We start from the raw sequence: 18,017 nt of genomic DNA, 5'->3' as shown, positions 1-18,017 counted from the left end.
CTTTTGTTTGAGACTCACTGCTATGTGATACTAAAAAGAGCTAAAAAATCTTAGAACTTAGTGTACCTACTTTGTACTGAAATAACAAGTGCTCGTTTTTATAATATTAATAATAAAATAAAAATAAAATCTCCAGTATCTGTACTTTTGAAACAACATTTCGCAGAAGAAAAAATTATTATCTAACCAAATATACAAGTAAGGAAATAAAAGTTATCTCAGCCAGCATTTGATTTAAAAAATTTTTTTCTTTCGTTTTGGTTTTCGTTAAATTACATCATCGCCTCTTGATATTTCAGTGACTTTATGGACTGATGGCATCTGTCACTGGAACTGGGGGGGAAAAATGGCTTCAACTCCTGAGCAAGTAGTGTGTACCCCAACCTTTGTCTTTCCCACAGCTTTTCCAGGTATGTGATTCATATGAAATCAAAATTACAAAGTTCGCATATGATAATTTTTTAGAGTCACGGAGTTTATATTAAGTTTTGATTACATAGGGAATCGATTAAAGAATTAGTCTTATCAGGCTTAGATCGCAATTTTCCTACAGTTGCACCAGTCCTTTCAATTTCATTCTGGACACGCTTTTTTGTTTTCCTTGTGATCACATGTTATATACACATTTTTTTCTTGTGCTCGAAAATTAGCATTTAATGTCTGTTAATTATCAGAAAGCGCAGAATTTTTTCCTTGATATTCCACAGCTTGTAAATTCGAAGACGGAATTAGCTATGCTAATTAGAGTGTATTGTGTAACAATGTTCTAAGTGCATTTCAGATATTAAGAACATATTTTAGATTTACCATGGGAACCGTAAATTTCAGATTATCCAGACGTGTGCGATTGTTTCTTTTCGTGCGATTACTTTTTCATTACGATACTTATTATTTTTACTTGAATTACAGAAGATTAGTCTTTTCAGCACTTTGTTTTTGTCCTTCAGCGTTGTTGTCCAATCCGAGTATGCAACATTAGCCGAGCGTAAAAAAATAATTCTTGTATTTTTACTTAAAAATATGAAGTCAGATTTGCGTAAATATAGTATTTCCTCTTAAAAATGATTCTTTTTTATATCTTGTTTTATTCTCCTTGTGATATCAATGATATTGTAAAACTGACTGGTATAGCAGAATAAAACTGTTTTATTTGTTATCATTAGAACCCATATTAAAAATATACTTCATTCTGGTTAAATGGTATGAATTGAATGTATCATTTGCATTCATTAGAGTACATCCTTAATTTTGATAATTTTGTCATTGATTCATCTCAAAATTTCTCACTATAATGATGCATGATAATAGAATGGATATCTGTAACTGTTTTGTGTAAAATAGAAATGTTTTCATTTGCCACAAGTAGGGTGTAAGTTCTAAAATTAGAAGTACACAGTCAGCAAAATTTAATAAATAATGTTAAATAAAAATTAAATTTGTTGACAAATAGATAAAAAAAACTAAAATATCAGAAATATCATTTTTGATTTTATTCAAAGATCAAGAAGTACTAAAAACACACTTTGGCTGGCTCTGGCTGAATTTAAAAATTAAATTTGTTGACAAATAAATAAAAACTAAAATGTCATTTTTGATTTTATTCAAAGATGAAGGAGTACTGGAAACATGCTCTGGCTGAATTCCAAGTGTCATATTGTATTTTCGGTACTATTCCTTTGGAGCAGTGTCAGTTAAAAATGCACCACTTTTTTTTGCCACCAGTTGTTGCCAAGTATAAAAATAAAGTTCAGAAGACTAAAAAAAAATAGTTCTGGGTAAATTTTTTGGTACTTTTCTGTTTCACCCGCGCAAATCTCGCCAAGCAGACTATTGGCGACAACATACAGTATACGCAGAAAAAATTTTAACAGATGTTAGTTCTAGGAATTTTTTATTCTGAAGGCATAAACATTTTAATATCGTTTAAAATTTTATAAAAATTAAATAAGTAAAGACAATAAATTTGTAAAAAGACGTTAGAATTGATGAATTTAACCCTTTGCCTTTTCTATATTTTCGCCCTCGGGTGAGCACTGTGATTGCATCCTAATTGACTTAATTACCATGAATGGCCTTAGGGCATGAAATTGGTAAAAATTCTATGTAATTGTATGCCAGTATTGAAAGAAACAATCAATGTGATAAGAAATGGCTGTGACTTGTTTTGAAAATGAATATTCCATTTGGCATCAGCTGTACCATTATTGGAGATTTTATCGCCTGCGCCGGCAAAACAAAAACGTACCATTTTTCTTTTTAATTTTTTAATCTACAATCAGAAGCACTTCCGCGAAGGATCCATTAAATGTATACATTGCCAAAAATAGTGATAATAGTTCAAACCTGGTAACCCGGTGAATTCGGTTTTCAGAGGTAGCAACCTGGTTAAAGATTGTGTTTTCGTCTGTTCGGGGCTCCGTTTTGCTGCTGGATAATTGTGCGTCACTAACGGGTAAGGTGGTAAAAATACGACGGGTGAATGATAATCGATAACATAGCCATTTAAAATAGTATGGCTATGTTCTGATGTAATTCTTAACACTCAGAACCATAGGGTGGCCGATTCCTAAAACATTATTAACGTCAGCCACAATAATATACATTTTAAATAATTGTTTTATTTTTATATGAAATAATAAGAATTAAATCAGTTTTCATGCTTAAAATTTTGATATATTTTTAATGTATTTTAACAATTACTTTACAGAGGATGCTAGGTGTTTATATACAATAAATGATTAGAATGAAATAAAGAGTATTATTGGTTCTCTGAGATGACAAAATAGTTTTATGTACTTATTAGGATCATCAAAGTTAGTAAACCACTGCTTTGAGTAATTAATCAAAGTTTGAATGACTCTTGAAAGATAACAAAATGTATAATGTTCTTTTTTAGTTTTATTTACAATGCTACTTTAAAAGATTTGGTTGATCTTTACATTATGGTAACTTGGCGATTTTTTGGCGAAAATTTGGCAACCAACTCTCCTACAGCAACCCTCTATTCTTTTTTCCCCGCCGCCATTTTGTCTTCACGAAGTAAAGACATGTTTTTATCTACTGAACACTTCTTCCAACAATCTACTAGCCGAATTACACTTATGTTAGAAATTTTATTAAACAAAACTGCTTAATCATGACAAATATTCACTGCAAAATTGGGAAAAAGTGCACAATACCATACTCCTTACGCGTTTTTCAAAATAACACATACACATAAACCATGTACACGCCGACTTATTTTTACTTAAAAAAACATCCCAGAATTGCACAAAAATGGCATTGCGCACACTCTTCACTATATCCATGTACACTGCTTTTTTCTCATAAATTAGAAAAATTTCACGAAAATACATGACAATTTTCTCAATCTTTAAACCCGGTAAAAAGAACATATATGAAATTACATGATCGCGAAAAAGTATTTACCCTTTACAAATATCAACATTTCCACATATAAAATAAATAGAATATCCAAAAACTTTTACCTCTAAATCATCTATTACATTATACATGTCACCAACGAATTCATACCTCAAGCATTACAAATACTTAATATCAAATATTTAAATTATTTCCATGCACGTTTATTTCAACTTAAACGTATACCAAATTCCTACAAGCATAAAATTCACAAAATAACTATCATTTCATTAAAATATAATTAAATTCAAAAACACTACTTAAAATATAAATGAGCACATACATTAAATTAATAAAAATTACCTTACAATCCTAATTACTTTAAACTAAATCATTGCTAATAACAATTTTCCCAATAATACCAAATTCCTTTCCACTTTACATTTACAACACTGCATAAAAATAAAATCCTCATATAATTAAAAATACTAACTTACCTAATCTTCTTCAGAATCTTGATTACGTGGCGGATACACTTTTCTTACTTCTGTTTCAGAATCTTTAAAATCATACTTATCTTTCAAAGCAAGATACCAGGTAAAATAAATAACATAATAAAACATCTTTATTTCTCTCTCGCACAACCTTAAAAAACATTTATTACTATCCTTTTCAATACCACTAAATACCCATTTCGAATTCACTTTAGTTACGGCCATGGGATCCAAAAATTCACAAACACTATTTCACACAACACAGAATAAAGCCAAATACAAAATTGCCAGATTTTTTCCCGATTAAAGAACTATAATTCGTCCATTAATATCACATAACATATCCCATGATCTCTCATTTCCCTCACACAAAATAATGCGTAATCAGAACTGAATACTACTCACATTCTTAACAAAGTGTAACTAACCTAATCTTCCGAATCTTCCTTACATGGTGGATACACTTTTATTATGGATTCAATAAAATTACTGAACGATTTTTTTTCCAAATTTGATAGAATTTGATAAAAAAAAAAATTCTCTTTATCACATCTACAATTCACTTTAGACAGCGCCATACAATCCCAAAATTATTCAACACAACACACAATGAAGCTTAATACAAAATAATATACATCCACAGATACTTGTCCAAATTCCCCCCTTTTCCGATTAAAGAACTGTAATTCGTCCATTAATATCACATGACATATCCCATGATCTCTCATTTCCCCCACACAAAATAATGCGTAATCGGAAGTGAGTACTGTTCACATTGTTACCAAAGTCCCAGGTAGTAACCTTTATCGCCTCCAAAATGTCGCCAAACTACCAGTTACCATATTGTAAAGATCAACCAAAGATGGTAATATTGGCATTGTCAAATTTCTTATGAAAAAAGCAGTTGTTTCAAAATAAAATGTTTTAACTATCAGCTACTAAATTAAAAAAACAACTTTGAAAAATTGCTTGTGTAAAATGAATGTTTTAAATGTATTGTTTAGTAGTGAATCCATTAATTTATTATATATCAGGGTTTGTACTGTCCTTAAGAGTCCTTAAATTTTTTGGAACCGATTTTTGGTCCTTAAAAGTCCTTAATTTTGGCCAAAATCAGTAGAAGGTCCTTAATTTTAATCATCTGAAATTTCTGTCTGTTTTTACGACTGCCATTTTGAGTGTGAATTAGCATTTTGGAGGAATATTTTTGGTGATTCAATGACATATATGGTTATCTTTTGAATGGGTTCATGGGTTATAATTTGTTTCTATTTTTAATATAAATGACAGGATACTCGAGTTTCTAAGCAAGAAGTGAAACATAAGCATTTCGAAATTCATTTATTGTAATAAAAAGCTCTTAAACAATTTTCTTTTTTGGGAATGTGAATTATTTTATTAAACGGTTTTAAATTTAGTGACTTGTCAACATTTTGGCGATTTTAAGACCAGTTTCTATAGAAATTTTTTAATTCTGAAATCAGAATTTTCGACAATTTTTTTGAAAAAACATCATAACTTTGATAAATAATTCTAAAATAAAACATTTTTATTTTCTGCGGTCATATTATAAAGTTTTATTTTGGCAACTTATTATACAATATTTTTAACCTGAAAAATAAACAAGGTATAATGCTATAAAGCACAATTTACGAAACAACTCTTAGCAAAAGCAAAATTCTATGTAATTAATTAAAAATATCTTCTTTTTAATTTTTTCATGTAATTGTCTTGGAATATTCAAAATTCTCAGAATATGCATCAGTTTCATCTATAAAAGTAATTTTACACTTTTCCCTTCTTTTTTTTTTTTTGCAAAATATTCCTGGCTTTTTGCTGTTACAGAATTGGTTGGGATAATTTTTCTTTAGTATTTTTGACATTGCAACTTGGAAAATTTAGAAGGATTTGAAAGCAAGATTTATAGACCCACGATTCTAGAAGATTCGAGAAATATGTGACAAAGTGAAAAATGTCTTCATGGTATCAATGCGTAATGGATGTATTTTAGAGAATGTTTGCGATGAATTTCTTACTTTTTGGAGAATGTCCGGAAGAACAATGAAGACATGAATAATATGAGTGTTTTATTCCTGATACTAGAATCTTTTTCTTAACATGTTTATCTTTCCTTTATTTTCTCTACTTTTCACTAGACTTAAGCATAGAAAATATCAAAAATGCTTCTAATCATATCACTTGGGCAGGCATTATAGAAAGGGATTTTTTTATTAATAAAAAATTGAAAACTTACAATTTAAAAGATCCATCTAATATGTTTTAATGTGTCATAGACAGAGCTATGCATCATACACATTTTCCCATTTGATGCAAACTCTGTGGATCCTAAATTTGACTGCATAGTGCCTTTCTAAATTCTGCTTCCAATACCTGTCTAAATTCTAAAAGTTTTGTCATTTCTAGACTTTGTTGTTTGGTGTGTCACTAAATACTAAAAATTCTGCCACATCATTCACTTTTTCTATACATTCTAAATGCATTTAGTGATTTTAGAAAAACAGAAATCCTTAATTAAATCCAAAAATTCTAAAATGAAAAAGAAACATGCTAAAGAAAAAAAAACTGAATACATAAAGAAAGTTATTCTTTAAAGATATGTGCAGTTATTATTATGTAAATTACGCAATTGTTTATCATTTCAGCCTTTACTATAATTTTCCATTTCTGTTTCCTCATATGATAGAGTTACTGAGCCAGATTAAATTAAAATTAAATTGTATAATTTTTTACCACTAGTCCAACTTTTTAGTTTGAATTTGACTGTTCTTGTTTAATTACGTCACTGTGAGATATAATTGACTTTGTTAGCATCAGAACATGCGTTTATGTTTGTTCTAAGTTCTTTTCAAATAAGAGGCTTATTTAAATCTTTGTCCGATATTGTAGTTACTTTCAGACATAGTGATAATTTGCTTCACGTCTATCGGGGGTTTTGGACTATTTAACTTTTACCAGATCAAGTAAACCCTCATTGGTACATTGTGGAGAGGTTGACAAATTAGGAGATAAAGCACACAGAAACTAGCGAGAGTATTGGTTTGCATATTGAGACAAATCTCTAATTATTGTTAGAAAATATGCTTAAAGAGAAGGAAATCGGTATAAACTAGCCAAAATGTTTGGGAAGGCTTCAAATTAAAATGACTTATAAATATTTTGTTGAGTGTTGTTGTTACAAAACAGAAATGTTTTGTAGCCTTTAATGTGTAATTATTCTAATATCGTTTAAGAGTCAGCATCATAAATAACATGTACTACTACCACCACCACTCGTGAACAAAGCTCAGATCGCATCAATTTATGAGTCTTAGAGAAAAAACTCAATCAGGATGTTGGGGTTTTAATTTTTGAAATAAATAGTTAAAAATACTTTGCTTCTTTGTGTAGCACCTATTTTTTCTTGCGTACCACTGGTTGAGAACCTCTGCTTTAGACTGACCAAGTATGTGGCAAAATAAGACATAAAAAAATCAACATAAAGCTAACTATTAGTAAAACGTAAACGTCACTTATTTTCTTTCAAATATGTCCAACCTATTATAAATGCTACTTGTAAAATATTTAACGCTACTTGATAAACTGCATGAAGTTTATTTTATTCTCAAACTTATTAATAATTATGTTAATTAATTTACGTTTGGCAATAATGCATACTAATGGATCTATTTTATTTTTAGGATGGTATTAGAAAAGTGAAATTCAGGCATAGAATAATATTTTTAATTGAATTTAATCAGTTCCCATATGCTCATAGGTCCTTAATTTTTTCATTAATGGTCCTTAAAAGTCCTTAAAAGTACTTAATTTCCATGTGCAGAAATGTGTACGAACCCTGTATATGCAGTAGCACTAATTATTAAACACAATTTTGAGAATATTGATAAGCAAAGCACTTAATGAGAAAGACACTTTTACATGTACTAAAAAATGTTAGTATTCTGTTTGAATGACAGAGAATATATGTAATAAATAATACAATGGCCAAATACCTATAAACAAAAATAAACCCCCAAAAAAGTGTTCTATATATCGACACTTGAAAAAGTAATCCTGCTATGGAACACATAGTTAATTTTTGATTACATGATATTGCAAGCGTTTTCTTCAGATTTTTCCTATAAGTGGTTAAGACCATTGAATATTGATATTTTGATCTGAGTTCATATCATGGTTAAAGGGCTGGCTGCATGGTTGATTTTTGTGGTTTTCTTCATATGTCATGCAAATACAAGCCAGTTTCCCTTAGAAAGTAGTTCATAAAGGCATCCTTCTTCAGGTCTCTAGCCAGTATGCTTTGCCATATTCGAATAACTTAACCTTTCCTTCAGATTCTACATTGACATGGTATATCTTACATCTGTTTTAAGCAGGGCAATGATCATTCAGCTTCTATCCGTGTGGCAGGAGTATATTTAAAACATGTAAGAACCCGGTCGCGGACACTTAGCCGACGGGACATTTAGCCGACAAGGACACTTAGCTGACAGGACATTTGGCCAACACAGAGAGTTAGCCATCAGGACATTTAGCTACGGGACACTTAACTGTGAAGTCATTTAGTCAACAGGACACTAAGCTGACAGTGACGTTTAGCTGACACCTACACAATAATTATTCAAGTTTACTATCAATTACAAAATTTCTCGACTTCTCCATAAGTTCAATGTTTAAGTTATTTTTTCACCTATCAGTAAAATTCAGTTTTCGATTCTTGAAGATCTTATATGTGCTTTTAATTATTGTGTTAATTTAGCATTATTTGATGTGTATCTTGCTGTTTGGTGTATATTGGCCAAAATGAAAACGTGCTGGAAATTCTCATCAGGGAATATGAATCAAATTTCTAAAGGAAAAAGAATTTTTTTAGCTAAGTATGGCGGTCACTTAATTACATTTTAATATGGGATCTTCAAAAATTATCCATAAAGCTTTTCCATTTAATTAACTTTCACATCATTAATAATTTTTCTTGTTTACGTAATGATATTAATTTTCCAATCTGGCTCTTCTTAATGCTTTCAAATTTGTGGGAAATTAAAAGCGCTATTCTGTAACATTTTATTGACCACGCCTCTCACTTAAAATACTTACTTAGGTTAATGTTTATAACACTAAACTGTTGCATAATGTTTAATTTAGAATAAAAATATTCTTTAAGGTTTTGTTTTATTCAGAACTGAATACATTTTCGCAAAAGTACATTTTTCACTTTTCATATATCGAAAACGCTGCTGATATGCAACTCCATTCTTATTTTCTAACTGCGCATACTAAATGATTTGGATTGTGTTAAGGTCGTGCGGAAGCCTTTTGAATATGATTTATCGGAATTGGATAGTGTATGTTTTAGTACACTGCAAAATTATACATAGATTTCTCTTTTCCTAACTAATTTGTATATAATATTATGTACTCACAATCTTTCTTCTCTTATCAGGCGACAGAACCCGAGGATAAACACCGTATATCGTAGTTCTCTCTCTTTATATATATATATATATATAGTATACACAATCATTTTTCTTCCCTAAATAAAAATTATGCAATAATTCAGCTCTCTCACTATTAACTTTTGAAGTTTTATCATAATGGCCATACTTAGTAGGTAAAAGTCAGTTTGCCCGATTCCTACATTTTAATAGAGTTGCTTATTTTTATCTTAAGAATGGTAAATAACTGCCGGTTGACAATGAGGTGGCAATGATTTTTAAACATCTCTTTTCGGTCACCATAACCTTTAAAGTTCTCTTTAGTATTTTTTTAATAGCAAAATAGAATAGAGATGCTAATCTAACACTAAACGGCCAATATTTGCTTTAAAAGCATAATTCAAAAATAATACTTACTTTGGTATGCAGGTTTGGGACATTTTCGAGCAACGCATTTATAAAGGTGTAGCCTAAAAAGCAATTTTCAACGGAAGAGTCTGGTTCTATATTAAGTAAAATGGTCACTCTATTTCTGATAGGCCCAGTAGCATCTGAGCGGTAAAGTCGCAGAGCACTTGTAGTTCGGTCCGAATTTCGAATCCCGCGAACGGGCTGTCCTGAGATTGGGTGCTTCCTTAGTTTTCCCCATATGTAACGGGTATACGAGCCACTTTTCCTTAGAATGTCCTCCACGAAGGCATCTCTCCCCTTAGGCAGATAGCATTCTGGCTTTGTCGTAATTACATAAACATACATCTGTTAGGTGGCCGCAGTACCATGTAGCTAACTCAAAAACAAGAAAGGGGGGGGAATTAATGAAAAATGAAATTAAAATTTATACATTTTTAACAGATATTGAGAAAAGTTATATTTTATAACAAAAACATTAATATAACATATTACATTGAAAGTTACACATCGCGACTTTCAAAACAATCTATTTACATGACTAATCTAGTTAAATCTATCAATGATAGATGGCACCATATTACGGTGACTTTTCACGATCTGCCGCCTTGCTCCGCCCTACTTGGTTTGTGGCCGCCTCTTTCTGCAGCTTCAGTTATGAATAAAACAAAACCTTAAAGAATATATTCCTTCTAAATTCAACATTATGCATTAGTTTAGGGCTATAAACATTAACCTAAGTAAATATTTTAAGTGAGAGGCGTGTCAATAAAATGCTACAGAATTTTTATCTCAAGGATGGTGGCATGAACTGCAAATTATAGAGGTCACAAATAATTTATACCTTTGCTGGTCTTAAAAATTCACTTTTTTAAATTAGTTTTAATAACAAAATAAAATATATTTGCTGAACTAACCCTCACCGCCATATGTTTCTATAAAAAAGTATAACTTAAGAATAACAAAAATTTTTATTGCATTATTCAGATTTTTCATGCAGGGAAAGGAAATTTCGTTAGTGGGAGGAGCCAAATGATTTTTTAAGGGAAGGAATGTAACATGATGTGATGAGCAATATAGTAATGAAACGTAAAGATATTAGAAATTTGAAAGCATTTGCAAGAGTGAGATTGGAAAATTAATATCATTACATAAACAAGAAAAATTATTAATGATGTGAAAGTTGATTAAATGAAAAAGCTTTATGGATAATTTTTGAAGATCCCATATTAAAATGTAATTAAGTGACCGCCATACATAGCTAAAAAAATTCTTTTTCCTTTCGAAATTTGATTCATATTCCCTGAGGAGAAATTTCAGTGTTTTTTCGATTTGGCCAATGTACACCAAACAGCACGATACATATCAAACAATGCTAAATTAACACAATAATTAAAAGCACATATGAGATCTTCAAGAATCAAAAACTGAATTTTACTGACAAGTGAAAAAAATAACTTAAATATTGAACTTATGAAGAAGTCGAGAAATTTTGTAATAGATAATAAATTTAAATAATCATTGGGCACGCGTCAGCTAAACGTCAGTCAGCTTAGTGTCCCGTTGACTAAATGTCTTGACAGTTTACTGTGCTGTAGCTAAATGTCCTGATGGCGAATTCCATGTGTCGGCTAAATGTCCTGTCAGCTAAATGTCCTGTCGGCTAAGTGTCCTTGTCGGCTAACTGTCTGTGTCGGTTAAATGACCTGTCAGCTAAGTTTCCGTGTCGGTTAAGTGTCCCGTTGGCTAAGTGTCAAGGACTCATCAGAACCACGGGATTCCTAACAAAATCGACCATGTTTTAATCTTAAAAACTTTATAAATTTTCCTGATTTTCTGAAGTCGTGGGTTTCACTAACAAGATATTCATACTTTTGTTCAAGTTCACAAGCAACTGAGCAATACAATTGTTGAATACTGGTAGTTTGACCTAAGTTTGAATCTTCAGTATTCAATATCTTGGGCCATCACATTGTCATGCCCCATAAAGTTATACTGCTTGGCATAATAACAATCTCACTAGACCATGTTACCCACTTTGTCAAAATTAATATACAGTCAAAAGTCGTTAATTCGGACACCCATAATCCGGACCTCAAAGCGAAGACTTTTACGTCTGCGCAAGCGCAGAATACGTTTTCTCGTGCACGTTTAATGTATAACGGACGGTATAAGCTAAAATTATCTAATTATCTATTTAAGTTAATGTTGATGATTGCGTTGTTCCTTAATCTTCAAATTGGATCCGGCTTATTATTTTTTGCAGACTTTAAGAGCAATTTTATAAAAGTAAGCTTGAACTTTCGATTATGTCAAATAGAATTTCCGATGCTGGAGCTCCCAAAGGATCTACAAAATGAAAGTATGATTCGATGTCCATCAAACAAAAAGTGGAATTGCTACAAAAAATGGATAAAGGCATATCCTTTCTTTATCTAACCGTTCCGAAATCTGTTTATCAATTTCACGCTGCTCTACGCGCGGGGGGGGGGGGGGGCGTCGCAACACTCAATGAACTGGAAGTTGATCTGTCAGCACTATCGTTATCTTCAGGGCAGATGTTTTTATTTTATTCGGCTTATAATTCCTTATTAAATGTAGTATTTCATCTCGATGTACTCCGTCTTTGATATGATTTAAACCAAATTCCTCGTCATTATAAATATCACGAATACAAATCAAATGGTTTTCTGGTTGCAATTTTCTAATATCGGCTATGCGTAATGTATGCTTTACGCATGCGCACATTGAAAGAAATGTTTAATAAAGTAAACAAATAAATATTAAGCTTCTTTTTTTGTAAATTTTGATACCCTTTTTATCATAATTGCTCATTATTTTTTAAATTACAGTTTCATATCTTTTAATTTTATAATTTCTGCATGCCATTTTGCCAGATTTAAACTGATGATTTATAATCCTTAAAAATCGATAATCCGGAATCGCCAAAGTCCCGACGAGTCCGAATTAAAGACTTTTGACTGTATCAGCTGTCAAAATTAATATATCAGTCTCTAAAAACTCTCACTATAACAGAGATTTAAAAAGATCTTTCTTAGAATACAAATAGGTTTGTCAGTGTCTGGTAACAATTTATGAACTTTTCACCCAAAGCATTTACGACTCATTTCAGATACAACATTTTGAGAAGTGTTTCATCTGCCTTTTTAAGTATGGCTGCATCATTCAGAAGAAAATGATGTTGTCATGTTTAATTTTATCAGGCCTGATGAAAAGTCTTGCATACTGAAACTGCTGGTTTTTTCAAACATCTGTTATAAGCAGAAATAATTTCAATGATATCCTGGAACGGGAATTATCATAGGATATGTATAGCTGACAGAAAAGCCAAAATAGCTATGGTAACGAAGTTTCATATAGATATCATCCTGTGGAATTTTAATTTAATACACACTGATTATGAAACCTGTAGTGTAGCAGTGACTGTTGACCGTTCAAATGATATTAAAATGCTCCAAAGAGAAATAATGTCTCATATACAGTTGCAATACAGGCAGCTTTTTCTGCTCTTTAGAACGTGAAGTAATAAAGTATAATTGGAAAAGAAAGCTAAGCGAAAGGAACACAGTCTTTCAAGCTGAGCTTGCCAAATTAAAAAGCAGCAATTATTTATGCAAGTAAATAACATTAAAAATATTATAATTTATAGTGGTTTTACATTCAGTTTAGAAGCCATTTAAGGATTAAAAAGTAAAAGCCAACAAGCTCATGATATTAGGAAAATTTTGCTAAAGCTTCATCAAAATAAACATATGATACTTTGCTGTTTTCCAATCTTTGCATTCCTATCTAAGCACGTAGGAATGCAAGCAAATGAGGAGGCGGATCAGCTGTCTGAATTGGCAGCAAGTGATGTAGACTTATATTCTGGAAAAATCTAATTCATTGTTAAAGAATAAATAAATAAAATGATGCAAGAAGGCAGTACAAATGGAATAATACAATAATGGGAATACAGTAGAAATCCGCAAAGCTTGGGACCAGAGGTTGTGCAGATTTTGCGGGTTTCAAGACAGAAAAGATAAAGCATAATATTTGGACTAAAAGTGCAAAATAAATAAAGCGTATTAGATACATTTAATTAAATTATTATATACATTATTGCAATAATTTATTATATGTACACAGCATCAAGGTTTGCGATTTCGCCTCATGCAAAGATTTCCGGTTTTGGATTCCGGTGTTAGAATCACTGTTGATGTACAATTTCAACAGCTTTTCTTTATTTTTCTGTATATCACACACAATCATGTCGCAATTCCAGACAATTCTGCTATAAATCGAGGAGTCCATCTTTTGCAGAATTTGCACTTTTAGCGTTACCGTGAATGCAACGTGTTTATGGTTTTCAACGTTGCAAGCAGTAAAATCATGAGTGCGTTCCCTATCTGTCATTGTGTTAAAAAGGGCTGAAATTTAAAATATTCTTAATTTATCCACAAAATATCAGAAAAAAAAAAAAAGGCAGCACCAAACAATCTCGTGAAATAACAAAGCTCAGAAAATACAACAACGTGAATCGTGAACTTAATGAAGAGTTGAGTGAATCGTCTGCTTTTTTACCTTGATGCAGAGGTTAGAGGGAAAAAACTTTTATCTTATTTTTTAAACTTTTTTATGTCAATAATTTCGTGTTTCCGTTATCACTCATTATTATTCGGTAAGTATCTTTACTTCGGTATTTCGTACTCAGTGTTGCAGTTTCCGGAACCTATAAACTGAATGTTTATATTTTGAGAGGCAATGCGGATTTCAAATTGGTGGATTTTCGGTATTTGACTGTAATCGTTGGTTTTCGCCAAAAGTGAACTTAGAACTGAAAGCGTATAATAGCTTTGCCACACAATTCTTTACTGGTAAGGGGCAATTTCCAAATTATCTTAAAAGATTTGAGCTAGGAGTTTCAGAATACTGTCAGTGATTGGCGACCCCAACTGTTTTGTATTAAGCAGCAGCTTAACAGCCAGTATTCATCTTTGGTTACCGACAGATCAGTTTTGATCACATTGGGCAAAGTCATTCAAAGGGGCAAAATTAAAATGAAGCTAAGTGAAATTATCTGTTATGCAGTACAATATAATGAAATGAGAAAGGAAATGTAATAGAATGGAAAAGGCAACACTTTAGACTGAATTCTAAAATGTATCAGGACTTAAAATACAAGACTACTGCAGGACTTATAATTTACATATGATGGGCTTTTATATTATCAACCTATGTATTCTGGTCATATCTTACATCTTTACATCTTTTGATAATTCGTGCTTTTAAGTCCGCATTCTGTTTAGAATCATGAATGTGCATGACGTAGACTTTTATGCTATGCAGTTTTGTATGTAGAATATTTCACATGTGAAAACGTATACATTTCTAAAACTTTAATAAATGCCATCTGGACTGCTCTTGAAGGGCTCAGCTGGTTTGAACTGGTATCTACCAGTGAATAAATAATGAAAAACTTTTCCAGGAAACTTCAGGACAGTGGCCATCTTTGATTGTGTAAAAGTCTAAAAAAAGGGTTGGAAAAGTTGTGTTGAAAGTTGTAAGTAATGACCGAGAGTGGTCTACTATCATATTCTTTCATTTGTCGTCTTAAAAAGCACTTTCAACACACAAATATTTGTGCATTGTATGTCATATGAGCATGTTGACAATTTTCCTACAACATTGCACATGTATCATCTGTCAAGGTACTCTGCAATATTTTCTTTTTTATTTTATTCGTTACCTACCAATACCATGTCACTCTCAAAATCAAATTTGGAAAGAAAAGTAGACCTTGAATGTTGTGCTTTTAAAGTTGGAGTGCCATTTATTTTGCTACAGAATTAAATGACCAAAGTTTTATGTTTAACATGCAACAGTGATAATTATATATGACATAATAAGTGTGAAGAGTATAATATACGTCATCATTATCCAGGTAAGCATGGGACACTGTATTCAAACTTTACAAAAACTGTATGGTCATTAAAATTGGAAAGTTTAAACAGAATGCATCATCACAAAGCAATTTATTCATGAAAAATATATATAATGAAGCAATAATAAAAGTCAGTTTGTGAATAAGCTCATTTATTAGCCATGAATGGAAAACCATTTACCAATGGTGAATTAATTAAATTATGTTTACTTGTAGCAGTTGAAGAAATGTGCCCTTCCCCCAAAAAATATACAGTCAAAAGTCGTTAATCCAGACTCGTCGGGACTTCGGCGATTCCGGATTATAGATCATCAGTTTAAATCTGGTAAGATGGCATAAAAAATTATAAAATTAAAAATATGGAACCGTAATTTATGAAATAAAGAACAATTATGATCTAAAGGGTATCAAAATTTACAAAAAAAAAAAAAGCTTAATATTTATTTGTTTACTTTATTAAACATTTCTTTCAATGTAAGTTGTTTAAGTTGCTTCGTTTTTTATGTGATAATACATTCTCTTTAATTCTATAAACAGACATAATTTCTTGTTCAGTTACAAAGTTACACTGTTCAAGTCCTATAATTGCTGTGTCTAGAATACCGACTAATTTGTCAATCGAAATTTTTTCGTTTTCAATAACCTTTGTGTCACTTTCTTCGCTATCGGAAGCGAATTATAAATTGTAATGACGAGGAATTTGATTTAAATCATATCAAAGGCGGAGTACATCGAGATGAAATACTACATTTAGTAAGGAAAATAAAATCAAAACATCTGCCCTGAAGATAAGGATAGTGATGACAGATCAACTTCCAATTCATTGCGCAGCAGCATTAAAGATAAACAAAGTTTAGATAAACAAAGGATATGCCTTTATCCATTTTTTGCAGCAATTCCACTTTGTTTAATGGACTTCGAAACATACTTTCGCTTTGTAGATCCTTTACATATTAGTAAATATATATCAGAAATTCTATTTGACATAATCGAAAGTTCAAGCTTACTTTTATAAAATTGCTCTAACAGTCTGCAAAAAATAATAAGCTGAATCCAATTCGAAGATTAAGGAACAACGCAATCTGCAACATTAACTGAATTGGATAATTTTAGCTTAGCTTCTACCGTCCGTTATACATTAAACGCGCATTTGTAAACGTATTTTGAGCACACGAACAAGCGTATTCGCAGCCGTAAAGGTCTTGCGACGCATGCGCAGAAAGTTTGTAGCTTTGAGGTCCGGATTATAGATCATTCCGGATTATGGGTGTCCGAATTAACGGCTTTTGACTGTATATGTTTTGATCTGTCAGTCTTTCGGCAAGAACAGACATTAAAAGACTTGACATCGGGAGCCACATCAATTATCAATTAAAAAGACAATGCAAAAAAATTCAAATGCTTTTTATTAGCTTTTGATGAATCCACAGATATTACTGCCCAATTGCTGCTGTTTATTCGAGGGGGTCAATGCTGAATTTGAGGTGATTGAAGAGTTAGCTTCTGTGAATAGTCTGTTTGGAACAACTGCAAGACAAAATATTTTCAAGGACGTCTTGGAAACATTGATACAGTATGATTTGCAATGGAATCAGTTAAAATGAGTCACAGCTGATGGTGGAAAAAATATGTGTGGAATGGGAAAGGTTAGTTGGACAAATTTTTAAGGCTTGAAAATATTCTAAAAGTTAAAAACCTCTGGTAATTCATTATATTATTCACCAGCAAGCTCTCTGTAGGAAATACTTCAATTTGTTGTGTGTTATTGAAGCAGTTGTATCAATAATAAACTTCATTCCCTCTTGTGGACTTAACCATCCACCAGTTTTGTGAATTTTTATTAGAAACTGAAGCTGAATATTCTGACTTTGCCAAAGGCTCAGCAATGGAAAAGTTTTGTTGGGATTCTTTAGACTGAAAGAAGTAATAAATATATTTTTTTAATGAGAAGAATTGCTCACGACCTTTATTATCAAACAGCAAATGGCTGTGGAAATTAGCATTTGTCATAGATGTGGGATATATCAATATTTTTAGTTTATTCAGAGGAAAACAGATGTGAACTATAATCCATCATAAAAATCATCACTAAAAATGTGCATTCTTTGAGTTGCAAGTAACATTAAATAAATTTAAACAGCTTTCATACGGCAATAAATTTTAAGTATTAGCAAAATTCCCATTTCCCCTAAAATCTTCCAGGATATATTTTCTGAATTTATACAATTACACCAGTGTTTTGTGGATCTTCATGTAAAAGCAAGATATTTCTAAGTTTCAAAATCCATTCGACTGTATAATTGAGGAGCTTCCATCAAATCTTCAACTGGAAGTGATTGCTTAACAGAATGATTTGTT

The 18,017-nt window shown here is 31.4% G+C and overlaps 1 protein-coding gene across 1 annotated transcript in view; it reads left to right on the top strand.

The window, feature by feature from the left end:
* The first annotated feature begins 322 nt into the window (after positions 1 to 322).
* Positions 323 to 18,017, top strand: part of LOC118184120 (uncharacterized) — a 36,995-nt gene continuing 19,300 nt past the window's right edge. The window contains exon 1 of the mRNA XM_035353770.2: positions 323 to 410. Coding sequence (XP_035209661.1) covers positions 347 to 410 — 64 coding nt within the window. The 5' untranslated portion in view covers positions 323 to 346. The remainder of the gene's footprint in view (positions 411 to 18,017) is intronic.

This window comes from Stegodyphus dumicola, chromosome 3 (assembly GCF_044657685.1).
Source record: "Stegodyphus dumicola isolate Sdum_Otavi_A_Nest chromosome 3, ASM4465768v1".
Classification (NCBI taxonomy): domain Eukaryota; kingdom Metazoa; phylum Arthropoda; class Arachnida; order Araneae; family Eresidae; genus Stegodyphus; species Stegodyphus dumicola.
Note: the sequence above shows the minus strand (reverse complement) of the source record. Positions and strands in the feature narration are given on the sequence as shown.